We start from the raw sequence: 12,896 nt of genomic DNA, 5'->3' as shown, positions 1-12,896 counted from the left end.
GTAATTTTTTCATTCCCTTTGATTTAAATAAGTGATTTGCCCTATTTTTTTTATATAAACAATTTCAGAAAAAATCTAATAATTAATCTATTATTTTTTGGTTTTAGTCTAATCTAAATATTTTTTATTGTTTTAAAAAAAATCTTTTAAAAAATTTAATAATAACCAAATAAATTATACAAAAATCAATTAAAATGTAACGTACAAATATTTTTAGCTCCCCACCAAATAGCAAATAATCCGTGAAATGTCAAAGACAACGGGTACTTAGTGACCCCACAGCCTTACTATTGTGTAACCCATAAGTTTCTAACACTCTTTTTAAACGCACTACTCTGCTGCTTCTGTTTAGTTTCATCTCCTCCATCTTTATCTCTCTCTTCTTACGACACAGAACAAATGGAAGCAACATGGACCACAGCTATTGCGGTCACAGTGATGATTCTTGCAGTGATATGGGGATGGAAGGTGCTGAACTGGTTGTGGCTAACGCCAAAGAAGCTTGAGAAACGCTTGAGAGAGCAAGGCTTTAAAGGCAGTCCGTACAGGATTCTGGTTGGGGACACACGAGAAATTGTGAAGATGCTAAAACAATCCCAATCTAAACCCATGGATGTCTCTGATGATGATATATTGCAACGTTTCTACTGCTATGTCCAGCAAAATACAAACAAATACGGTATTCCCCATCTTGCCCCTTCTTTTTATTCGTAAATCCTGAATTTTACTTATTTAATATTTCTTAGAATTTAGAATATCCATGCCTAATAAATTAATTATTTTTTCATGAAAAATTATTATTGAAGTGGATGTACTAGCCTTTCCTTTGTATGTATATGAAATAATTTCATCTCATCATATTTTATAGGATTAAAATTTTTAGATTGAAATAAAAATGCTCATGAAAGAGATTATTTAATATGAAAATTATTAAGTCCAATTTGAAAGTTTATTTATCAAGTTATGTGTTTTGGGTGTATATAGTTGGAGATATAAAGTTTAAGAAAAAAGATTATAATAAATTTAAATGTAAAAGAAAACGCATGGAATTTATCAAGAAATTCACTATCTTTTCTTTGTGGCCAACCAAACATATCGTTACTGTTGTACAATTATTTATTAGTTTTTTGTTTGTCGAAGCCAAGTTTGATGCAAATATCTCAAAATTGGTAAGAATAATCACATGCAACAATAATTGGTGTCATGTTAGTATCCAACATCAATACGTGTGAAATATTTACGCATACATACTTTTTGACATATGCTTCTGATTTTCTCAAAAATTTTCAGCGATTTTACACTATTTAACAAGTAGAACAGAGTGTGAATGCATAAATAAGAGTATAAGACCATGCTATACACGTGGATTATTTTAAAATCTTTTGGATATGTTTGTTCTGTACTTCTGTATACTTTGTCGTGTGTAATTTGTCTTTCCACTCTATTTATTTGCTCTTCTTTTTAAAAAATCATTGGAAAGTTTATTAGCCGGTACGAATTCATATATGTTGCTACTAACTACCTTAAGACGCCTGAAACTCAGTTGGGGTTTGGTTTCTGACTCACCTGATCTTGATGCACTTGTAGGCTGTAGCTCCTTCAAACTTGTTGAATCGACTTGATCTCAGTCTGTGCTTATGCAATTATCCTATATTTTTCCTTTGTAGTGGAGCTACTAATCTTTGTTTGTTTTCCAAATTTCCATGAAATAAGGTTGCTCCCAATGTAGAAAAAGATATTCACTTACTGACCTTCTATCATCCAAATCTGCTGTCCGCAAATTACAATAATTTATAATAAGCACATTTAGAAAAGATATCATTCCTTGACTAGCAATACTTTGCAAATAGTAGGATTCTCTTGACTACTTTTCAATGCTCCAATATTATACAGTGCATGAATTGAGACACTTTATTCACCGAAAAAGCTATATCTGGTCTTCTGATAGTGAGATACTGTAATGCTCTGACAATAAACCTATACTTCTTTGTATCTTCAAATACATTATGATGTTGTTTTGAGAGTTTTAGTGATGATATCATTGGGGTATGCGTTGCTTTAGCCTGGTGCATCTGCGCCTTAATAAGGAGATCATTTGTATACTTAGTTTGAGTGAAGTGCAGCTTGTATGGATGCAAAAATTCAACTTTCAAACCCAAAAAATAGTTAAACTTGCCCAAATATTTTAAGGGAAAAATAACATTTAATTTACAATTGCCAATAGAACTAGAACAGGTAACAACAATATCTTCAACATAGATTAACATGTATGTAATAGTAGTAGAGGACTTCTCTCTAAATAATGCTATGTCAGAAGTAGTATTATAGAAGCCAAAACATTTCAAAGATGCAGCTAGAGTATTGTACCAAACCTGTAGTGTTTGTTTAAGTCCATAGATAGCTTTATACAACTTACAAACTCTTGATGAATTTGAGAGATGATAGCCTAGTGTCTACATCATTTATACCCTATCAATTAGCTGTCCATTTAAAAACGCATTATCAAAATCAAACTATCTCATCACCCATCCTTGAATGAGAACAATTGTGATGATAATTCTGATAGTAGTGGGTCGAATTACTGTACTATATATCTCTTCATAGTCCACACTTTTTACATGATGAAAGCCTTTTGCTATTTAGCCAGTGGCTTATACTCATTGTCCATGGCTTGTTCCAATGAGGGCAGAGTAAAGCTTGCAGGACAGTTTTGGGAGTTGCAATGACCAAGTCAGTGATCTCAATAGTGGTGCACCAGCTTATAGATTTAGGCTTTAATGAACCAAATTTTGTTCTAGTGGTCATCGGATGATTATCAGTGGCAGTATGACTAATAGTACTATAATTAGAAATAGTAGATATATAGGGAGTTTGATTTCAATGCCAGAAATAGGAATGGTGTTCCTTTGAGGTATCTATGCTTATAAATGATGAGGATGCTTGTTCCATTGATGGCAAGGGTGGAGAATTAATAGCAAATTGAGATAGGTGATCATGAGTAACTCCTATATTCAAGGAGAACTATGCTCTATGGCAGTAATAGAAGGAACCTCAGAAAGATGTCATAAAGAGGTGCGTGGCAAATACACTTTACCATCCTTTGAGAAACATTTATGACCTTCTGGTTGGAGTCATTGCCCAATAAGATACAAATTTGTAGTCACACTTTCTCTTATTATATGGCTTGAGAAGATGATAACAGACACAACCAAAAACTCTCAAGAATGAATAATTAGGTTTCTTGTAAACCAAGACTTCAAAAGGACTTTTAAAACTGAGAATAGATGGAGGAAGTTTGTTAATGAGGTAAACAGCTGTAACAAAATCAGAATCTTAGAATTCCAAAGGCATAAAGGCAATAGCAAACCAAGAGAGGGCGGTTTTCAGTAATTTAAGTCCTTTATGCAACTGAAACTTTCTTGGACACATTTGCATCACTATTCTCCTCGGTTGCAGAGACTGATTCAAAATGAGATGGGATCTTTGAGGGATTAATGTGATCTTCCATCTCCAGACTTTGAATTCCTCCATGTTGTGAAATTGTCTTCACTGAGTTTGTTTGGAATTGGAACTTATGTGCTCCTGGCACTGGTTGATGAATATATAATTAGCAAAAATGAAGCCATGAATCTTACAAACGGGCTCTTAATACTACGTGTAAAAAGAGAGAATAGATTAGTGAGAGTAATCATGGATTTTTTTATTGTAATTGTGTGATTGAATGTAGTTAGTCTAAATATATACAGGCTTATATAAGGCTAACCAATTCTAACAAACTCTAAGCTAACTATAAATAACTCCAGCTTTTTCCTCACACTCGATAACCAATCTGCTAGAAATTCATCTCGCTCTTTAACCATTTTATGGTTTGTTTATTTTTTTCGAAGTGCTCCTGTAATATAGAGATTAGTCACCAATAATGTCGATGATGGATATCTTGATTTTATCAAATAAAAATTTAAATCTAGTTTAAGCGGTTCTACTAGTTTATTGGTGGGACGACTAATCTAGTGACCTAATATCTTGACCAAATTGGATAGGCTTAATAACTATATGCAAGGGAATATAGAAAGGAAAAAAACAGAGTTCATCAAACATATATATTTTATCATCTCACAATATGCATGATTTTAGACTCCACTAATTTGAATTTAAATATCCAGCCTTAAATCATGTTTTCATACTGTTACTATTTCTATATTAGCTTGTGTATTTCACATGATCAAATAGTATATATAGAAAATTTCTTGTTCTCCATGTTTGTGAGTGCTTTTATCGTTGCTTATCATCCTTGTTATGAAGTTGTCATTGATATGCATGCAGGTAAGAATTCATTTCTTTGGTATGGACCAAAACCAAGGGTGACCATCGCAGATCCAGAGTTAATCAAAGATGTATTGAACAAGATTCATGACTTTCCAAAACCTCATTCGAATCCACTTCTTCGTTTGCTAGCTTCTGGTATCGTCAGTTACGAGGGTGAGAAATGGAACAAACATAGAAGAATAATCAATCCAGCATTCACTTCAGAAAATATTAAGGTGACTTATTATGTGGTTGATATGATTAGTTTACATTTTGTAAACATGTCAAAGAAGGAAGAAGAGAAAAAGAAGTAGGACGTTCAGAATTGTTTGTGTATCTTTTCGATTCCATTAGGATATAAAATAGACTTTAGCAAGCTACATAGGTTTGTATACGAGGAAATTGAACTTTTATATACGTGTGTTCTGCAGGTTATGATGCCAGCATTCTTGATAAGTTGTACTGATATGATTAGTAAATGGGAGGGAATGTTGTCCTCGGACGGATCATGTGAAATTGACGTGTGGCCTTTCCTTCAAAAGTTGACTAGTGATGTAATTTCTCGAGCTGCATTTGGAAGTAGTTACGAAGAAGGGATAAGAATATTTGAGCTTCAGAAGGAGCAAGCTGAACTCACTATGAAGGTTCTGATGAACGTTTACATTCCTGGATGGAGGTACTATTTTGTATCTCTTACTTTTTGTCTTAATTTAACAACTAATTAAATAATCGTTATAATAACTAACATAAAGGTTATTTGGACAACTCTCACGGCCAACTCTTACAAATATAAAGATATTTTAAGTCTTCATTGTACAATAATTGTAATAAAAGTAGTAAATGGTCAAATTCATCCTTAAAAGATCAATCATTCTTCAAATCGGTCCCTGAAAGTTTTTTTTAATCAAATTTGGCCTTCAAAAATTTTAAATTAATCACGTTGGTCCTTCCATCACTTCCTTTGTTGATGATGTCAAAGTTTGTTAATGTGGCACATTAAGTGACACCTCAATACACATCTAGGAGTCCTAATTGACTATTAATACGATAAATTTATTAAATTAGATAAAATCAAAACTTAATTGAGTTGAGACCTTGAAGCATTCGAATCCTTCAATTCGGGGTTTATTTGATCTAATTTCATAAACTTATCATATTAGCTGTCAATTAGGATTACTAAGTGTGTTGTAGTGTCACTTAATGTGCTACATTAGCAAACTCTAACACCATTAGCAACGGAAGTAACGGAAGGACTAATATGACTAACTTAGTAACTTAAAATCTTTGAAGGATGAATTTAATTAATAAAATCTTTTGGAGACAAATTTGTAGAATGAATGATTTTTTAAAGACTAATTTGACTATTTACTTGTACTAAAAGAGTTGTTCACCTACCATTATCAATTGAAATTTATCATTTAGACATGAGAAATTTGTTTTATACAATATTCAGTGGAATAATATTTTGATGCTGGTACAATGTGATATACCTCAACTAGAACCGGTAAAAATTGTAAACAAAAACCCTTCATTCCAATGTGAAGAATTTGAGTTTAGAGTAATATTCCAAATCAATTCCTAAAGAATTTTTAGTCAGACAATTTAATTCTTAGCAAATTTTAATCACCAAATTATTCCCTAACCTATTGATTTGTCTAACGAAATAAAAGTTGGTGATGATTTTAGTGCTTAAAATTTGCGGAGGATAAAAGTGTTTGACTAAAAATTTTTAGGAACCGATTTGGAGTATTCTTCTTGAATTTATATATTCTGTACATTGCCCAATCACTTACCGAAACAAAATGTATGATGAATAAAAATATAGTATCTCTACTACAGCTACTTGCATCACCAAATACAAAAATGTATGGTGAACAAAAATATAGCATCTCTCCTATAATTACTTGCAATAGTAATATTTCTAGTCAACAATTGGTAATAAGCTTAATTTTGTTTTTTGTTTAGGTTCGTACCTACTAAGATCAACAGGAGGATGAAGGAGATTGATAGAGATATAAAAAATTCACTTAAAGTGATGATTAATAATAGAGAGAAAGCATTGAAAGCAGGTGAAGCTACCAAAAATAATGATTTATTGGGCATACTTTTGGAATCAAATCATAAGGAAATTCAAGATCATGGAAATAACAAGAATATTGGAATGAGTATTGAAGATGTAATTGAAGAGTGCAAACTATTCTATTTTGCTGGTGAAGAGACAACCTCAACTTTGCTTGTTTGGACTATGGTGTTATTGAGTAGGTACCCTGATTGGCAAGCACGTGCCAGGGAAGAAGTCTTGCAAGTCTTTGGAAATCAAACGCCTGACTTTGAGGGGCTGAGTCGTCTTAAGATTGTAAGTATTGTAATTTTTACCTTCAAAATGATTACTATTAAGGGAAATTACAAAAACCTCCCCAAAAATCTCTTTATATTACGTAATACATATGTCCTCTTCGGAATTTTTTTAAACAAAATAAAATAAATATGATATGTAGCAATATTTTAAAACTTGAGCATATTTACGGTTTTATTCTACATTACACATCTTGCTTATCAAAAATTAAAAACGAAATATGTAATATCCCTTCACATCTCCTTGTCCCTTGATCCTATCCCTCTAGATTCATCAAAACTTTCTTTTGCTAATCTTTTAATAACTTCTGCTATCTCCCTCCACATCTCCTCCGCACTTCCATTCCCTTCCTACTTGGCCTCTTCTCTTACCCTTCTTAGGAAACGTCATTGTTCCTCATCTTTCATCCGCCACCACTTCGTCCTTAGGTTCTTCATATAATGTCTTTTCCTCAACTATTGCTCAACGTAAAAATCTATAATGAGAATCCTATGTTGTGTTGTTAACCTCTCTCGGAATAATTTTACAATTAATGCAAAATTTTTGGTCGACTCTCCTCAGCAAGAAAAAGTCGATTTGAGAGCTTGTCATGCCACTTCTATAGGTTATAAGATGTTCATCTCTCGTTTTAAAACATATATTTGCGATGAGAATGTCAAAAGTTGAAGAAAAGTTAAATAGTTTTACCCTCGGTATTGACCATCCCGAAACCATGGCGTCCATGAATACTCCTTCACTTCTTTTCCAACATGGTCAATTAAATCTCTTCCTAAAAAAAATTTATCTCCCAAAAGTATGTCTTGGACCAAACGCTCTAGATCCTCCTAAAACCTTATCTTATGTTGCTCGTCCGAACCCACTTACAGTGCATACGCGTTAAGCACATGAAAAGTACCTCCTCCACCACATGTTTGATAGAAATTTATCCGATTTCCCACCCTCTTGTCATCCACTATGTCCTTCTTCCGCTGCTTATCCACCATAATACCTACCACATTCTTATTCTTCACCTTTCTTGTATACCCAAGGTTGAACATGAAGGTATCAAACTCCTTAGTCTTCGTGCTGATCCATTTTGTTTCTGGTAGGCACATGATGTTAATCTTCCTCCTTGTCATGGTATCCACCACCTCCATGGATTTTTCTATTAGAGTGCCTATGTTCCATGTCCCAAATCTCAACATTCTGTCTCTCCGACTTTTATCATTACCTTTTTCTTTGTGAATTAGCTTATTTACTCTTATCCGTTCACGAAAATGTGGGAACTCTTGCTCATTTACACTACGCCCGTGCACCGATGTAGCGGTTCTTGCTCATTTGACACTGTACGCGAACCATACAGCGCGTTGCTTTCGGGCAACAACCTGACTTTAGTGCAATAACGTCTTTGATCCATGTCATGAAGATTCAACTAAGTTTTTATGTTGGCTATCGAAAGCCGAACACAACTCTCCTCCTTTATTCGGACTTGGGACAGGCTATGAAATATAGGTGTAGTATAGGCGGAGTTAGGACACATGCTAGCTAAACCCTTAAAAATACAATGATAGAAATTTTTTAATACTTTTGATGTATTTAATGTATTGTAAATGTAAAAAAATTTAATTTTTACAATAATTTTTATAAAATATTTTTTTTTATGGTATGCTTAACCTATGTCCTCAGAACACAAGGTAGCAAAGTCCATACTATATTTATTCTTTTTTCTTTAAAAAAAAAAAAACTCCCTCCTCATAGTAACATGTTAAGTGTTAACCTACCTCCTCATATTATATTTATGGAATTTTCTTTTTAATCCTTCAAAACCCTTTAAGATCCTTATGGAGAAGATAACTTGGAAAAAACAAATTATCATATATAAGGACGTGTGTTTGGATTTAATTGTTCAATGATGCTATACATGTTCAACTGCAAGATGGGTGTCATATATGTTTTGTTGTTTTTAAGACTTGAACATAAAATTTCCTAATTAAAGTGTAAAACACTAATTATCTTGATTAATTTAATTATTATTATTATTATTTAACAAGGGAAAGAATAGTTTAATAGACACATTATCTAATTGCACTTAACGGTCTAACCTTGGAACATACCATTACGATAATCTTTTTTCAACAGGTCACCATGATTTTCTACGAGGTTCTCAGATTATACCCACCGGTAATTGGGCTTACTCGAATTACTCACAAAGATATGAAACTTGGGTATTTAACATTGCCTGCTGGAGTTCAACTTTCCTTGCCAACTCTCTTGGTTCATCATGATCCTGAACTATGGGATGAGAATGCAAAGGAATTCAACCCTACACGATTTTCCGAAGGAGTTTTAAAGGCAACAAATGGCAGAGTTTCATTTTTTCCGTTTGGATGGGGTCCTAGAATATGCATCGGACAGAACTTTGCCATAGTGGAAGCAAAAATGGCTTTGTCGTTGATTTTACAACATTTCTCTTTTAAACTTTCTCCATCCTATACTCATGCTCCAATCAATATGATTACTCTTCAACCCCAATATGGTGCTCATATCGGTCTACACAAGGTGCAAACTTGAAATAGAATATGTATTGTTTTTATTGTCATTCTACACATTAATGTTGGAATATAATATTGTATTAAATTTCTGCAATTTGTTTAGGGAAAGTTCTTGATTTGCTATTGTATTATTGGAAGTTTACATTTACAGGAGTAAATATGGATCCAAATTCAACCATATGTAAATATAAGGCCATATCAAGTGAGTGTGTTGTTTTTTACATGAAGTGTGACAAAATCTTAACCCTCAAGTACTCAAAGTGTTACAAGGTCATTCATGATACATCAGACTTGCCTATTTAGTAGGTTCTCGAAAGAGTTTAATTAGGAAACTAATTTTTTTCTGTTAAATCATTATTTTTTAATTATGAAACAGTTTCAACGGCATTAGAAAATTAATATTCAGGGTTTTAAAATAATATACATACATATGTCTACACGAAAAATAGAAAAGAGAATTCCACACGAGTATATCCGCGTACGCAGACAAAGTTGCATGTGCGTCATTTAAAGTACATGTGGGATAACCAATTTGGGCCTCTAAAAACCCTCCCATACACCCAGATTTTCAAGGATAAAAAAAATAGAAATCAAAGTAGAATAGTAGGTTCTAAGGAGAGTTAATATTAGATTAGTTTATGATTTCGGTTAGTTTTCTAAAAAGAAAAATTCTCTTTTCTCTATAATGTGATTTATGTGATTTTAGGTTAGTTCACTTTAATTTTGTTAAGTTCTTTGAGGATTCAAGCTCAAATTTCATCTTCTTCAAGCTCTCCTAGTTTGCATTTTTTTCATGCTTTTCTTATTTTATGTAACGAACACTTGTTTTCTTGGATTTTTAATTTAATGTTTAATTAATGATTTGTTTTAGGTAATTTGAATTTATGTTTATGTGAGTTGAATTTAAATTTCTTGAAAATTTGGTAAATTTAGAATTAATTTTAGTTAATTGTAAGTTTATATTTTATCATGCACACAAATTGTTTGATAAAATGCCTAGTTTGAATTAGCTAGGTTAGTTTATGTTTTAATTTGATGTTTAATGAATGAATTTCTTTTGGATAATTTTAATTTATGCTTATGTGAGTTGAATCTATATTTCCTGAAAATTTGGCGAATTTAGGATTAGATTTTAATTAATTGCAAGTTTATGCTTAGAAATAGAGTAGGTTTTTTACTTGATTTTGGCATATGATATAAGCATCAGAAGCGTAGAAATAATTAGTTAAATGAGAATAATTAAGACTTCTGGTTATTTTTTTATGTTAGTCTTTAGTATTTAAGGTAGCGTTTGGTAGAGAGACAGAGACTGAAAGATTGAGATTGAGAGACAGAGGCTAAGAGATAGAGACCAAAATAAATTTCAGTATTATGTTTGGTGCAAAGTGAGAAACAGAAATTGAAACAAGAATAAAACTCTAACTTAATTTGCACAAAGGATAAAATTGGAATTAATTAATTGAAATGAGGATATTTTAGGTATAAAATGTTATTAAAATTTCAGTCTCCGTCTCTAAAAATTTCAGTCTCCTGTGTCCCTACTTTTTGGAGATATTAAAATACTAAAATTTTAGGGATAGAGATAGAAATTTTAGTACCAATCTTTGAACCAACAAACATAATACTGTGTCTCAATCTCTCAATCTCTGTTCCAGTACCTCAAAACAAACGCTACCTAAGAGTTCCAAGTCTGAGTCATAGTTTTTATGTTAATTTTAGTTGAATCTAATGTTTGGTGGGATGTTTAAAAACTTATCACCTACTCAGCACTATAATTTAGTTTTCTTAAGACTCCTTAAGTATTTAGCTGTTATGACTATTAAAGGTTTAGTGGAGAAATCTTATCTTAATGGATTCTCTAGTAAAATTTCTATCAATCCAGTCCTTATCCACTCATCCTATAAAAAAGTAGCTCCATGAATTATGTTTTGAAAGAATATTTTTGAAAAAATTTATTGTGATTTATTTTGATGATATTTTGCTGCATAGCACTAGTCATTATAAGAAAAAATCCCGTCGCCTTGCTTTTTATTTTTTGTCACATTTTAAAAGCGTGATCGAAAAGAATTAATAGCCATACTTTTATAAGGATAGAGAATGATTAAAGATTTTGTAACGTTTTTCCTTAGCACGTTTGAAACGTGTCCAAAAGGGATAATGACCACGTTTTTATGAAGACAGCAATTAATTAGAGATTTAGCCACGCTTTATCTTGTCACAATTTAAGACTGTGCCCAAAAGAGGTCAATGGTCATACTATTTAAGGGTTATTGGTTCGGCCATTAACCTACCAAACAGTTATTTTTTTAAATCCTAAATAAAACAACCTTAATATCATAACTGCCTTTTGATATTCTTGAATACATGTATTAATTTAATTACTAGATGATTTGTAAGACCTAAAAAATTTTAACCAGTTAATTAGATAATTAACAATTGAGTTAAGAGGGTTTAAAATCGTTCGGATTGGGTTAAAAGTTTAAATTTCATAATTTGGGAATTTACAGATAAAATTTGAACTTAAAAAATTATTCGAAGCGCGAAAATATAATTATTTATGGGAAAACGCATACTAGTATCTTAATTAACTATACACACTTAGATTAGTCCGGTACTGCGTATGAGAAAAATAAAAATATAAAAATGACCAAAAAAATTTAAAATACGAACAGGTATACTTATTTTTAAAATTTTGGCCCTAAGTAGGGTCAATGGACAAAAGGACAAAACTACCTCTTACTTATCTTGACCAAAACGTGACTCAATTTCCAATTTCATTCATTTGTTCCAAAGTGAGAGAGAGAGAGCTCGAGCTTATGAGAAGAGAAGAAAGAAAACCTAACTTCACTATTCACCTCCTTCAAATTCACTTTTCTCACAATCCAGAACTTCGATCGATGATCCGTTTGTGGCTACGCATTCCTCTCAACTCCCTTTATGTTTCTATACCAATTTTGTGGTGAGTAATTGATGCACCACTATTTTGTGGTACATTTTAGGCTGAATTAAGTAGAATTTATCCATTATTCTCACACTTATTCATATAAATTGTATGTTTTACATTTTCCTTCCTAATTTTGTGTTTTGATTGAAAACATGCTTCTTTGGCCTTAAATTACTAATTTCTAATATTCTCTTATTACCATTCGATGCCGTGATATGTGTGTTCGATGTTTTTAGGTTTTCCAGGGTAGGAATGGCTTAGAGGATGGAAATGAAACATGCAAAAGTGGAAGGAACACAAGAAAGTGAGGTTTGGAGAAGCTGGCAGCGACGCGCACGAGGGAACGACGCGTACGCGTGACTAACGCATCAGGCAAGTGATGCGTACACGTGGATGACGCGTACTGGTGCACGAAATTGTGATCATCAACAATGGCGCCAAAGACTTGGAGCTCTCAAACGTGAATCACACTTTGTTACAATTTCGCACAACTAACCAGCAAGTGCATTGGGTCGTCCAAGTAATACCTTACGTGAGTAAGGGTCGATCCCACAGAGATTGTCGGCTTGAAGCAAGCTATGGTCATCTTGTAAATCTCAGTCAGGCAGATTCAAATGGTTATGGAGAATTGATAATTAAAAGATGGATAAAATATAAAATAGAATAAAGATAGAGATACTTATGTAATTCATTGGTAGGAATTTCAGATAAGCGTATGAAGATGCTTTGTTCCTCTTGAACCTCTGCTTTCCTATTACCT

At 32.5% G+C, this 12,896-nt stretch overlaps 1 protein-coding gene across 1 annotated transcript; it reads left to right on the top strand.

The window, feature by feature from the left end:
- The first annotated feature begins 233 nt into the window (after positions 1 to 233).
- On the top strand, positions 234 to 9,413 carry LOC112770952 (cytochrome P450 716A67). The gene is made up of 5 exons (XM_025815464.2): positions 234 to 679; positions 4,324 to 4,541; positions 4,737 to 4,981; positions 6,271 to 6,661; positions 8,780 to 9,413. Exons 1-5 carry the CDS (start codon positions 400 to 402, stop codon positions 9,209 to 9,211), a joined length of 1,566 nt encoding a protein of 521 aa, XP_025671249.1. The 5' UTR covers positions 234 to 399; the 3' UTR covers positions 9,212 to 9,413.
- The last annotated feature ends 3,483 nt before the right edge of the window (positions 9,414 to 12,896 follow it).

The sequence above is a fragment of the Arachis hypogaea genome, chromosome 18, assembly GCF_003086295.3.
Source record: "Arachis hypogaea cultivar Tifrunner chromosome 18, arahy.Tifrunner.gnm2.J5K5, whole genome shotgun sequence".
NCBI classification, from domain to species: Eukaryota; Viridiplantae; Streptophyta; class Magnoliopsida; order Fabales; family Fabaceae; genus Arachis; species Arachis hypogaea.
Note: the sequence above shows the minus strand (reverse complement) of the source record. Positions and strands in the feature narration are given on the sequence as shown.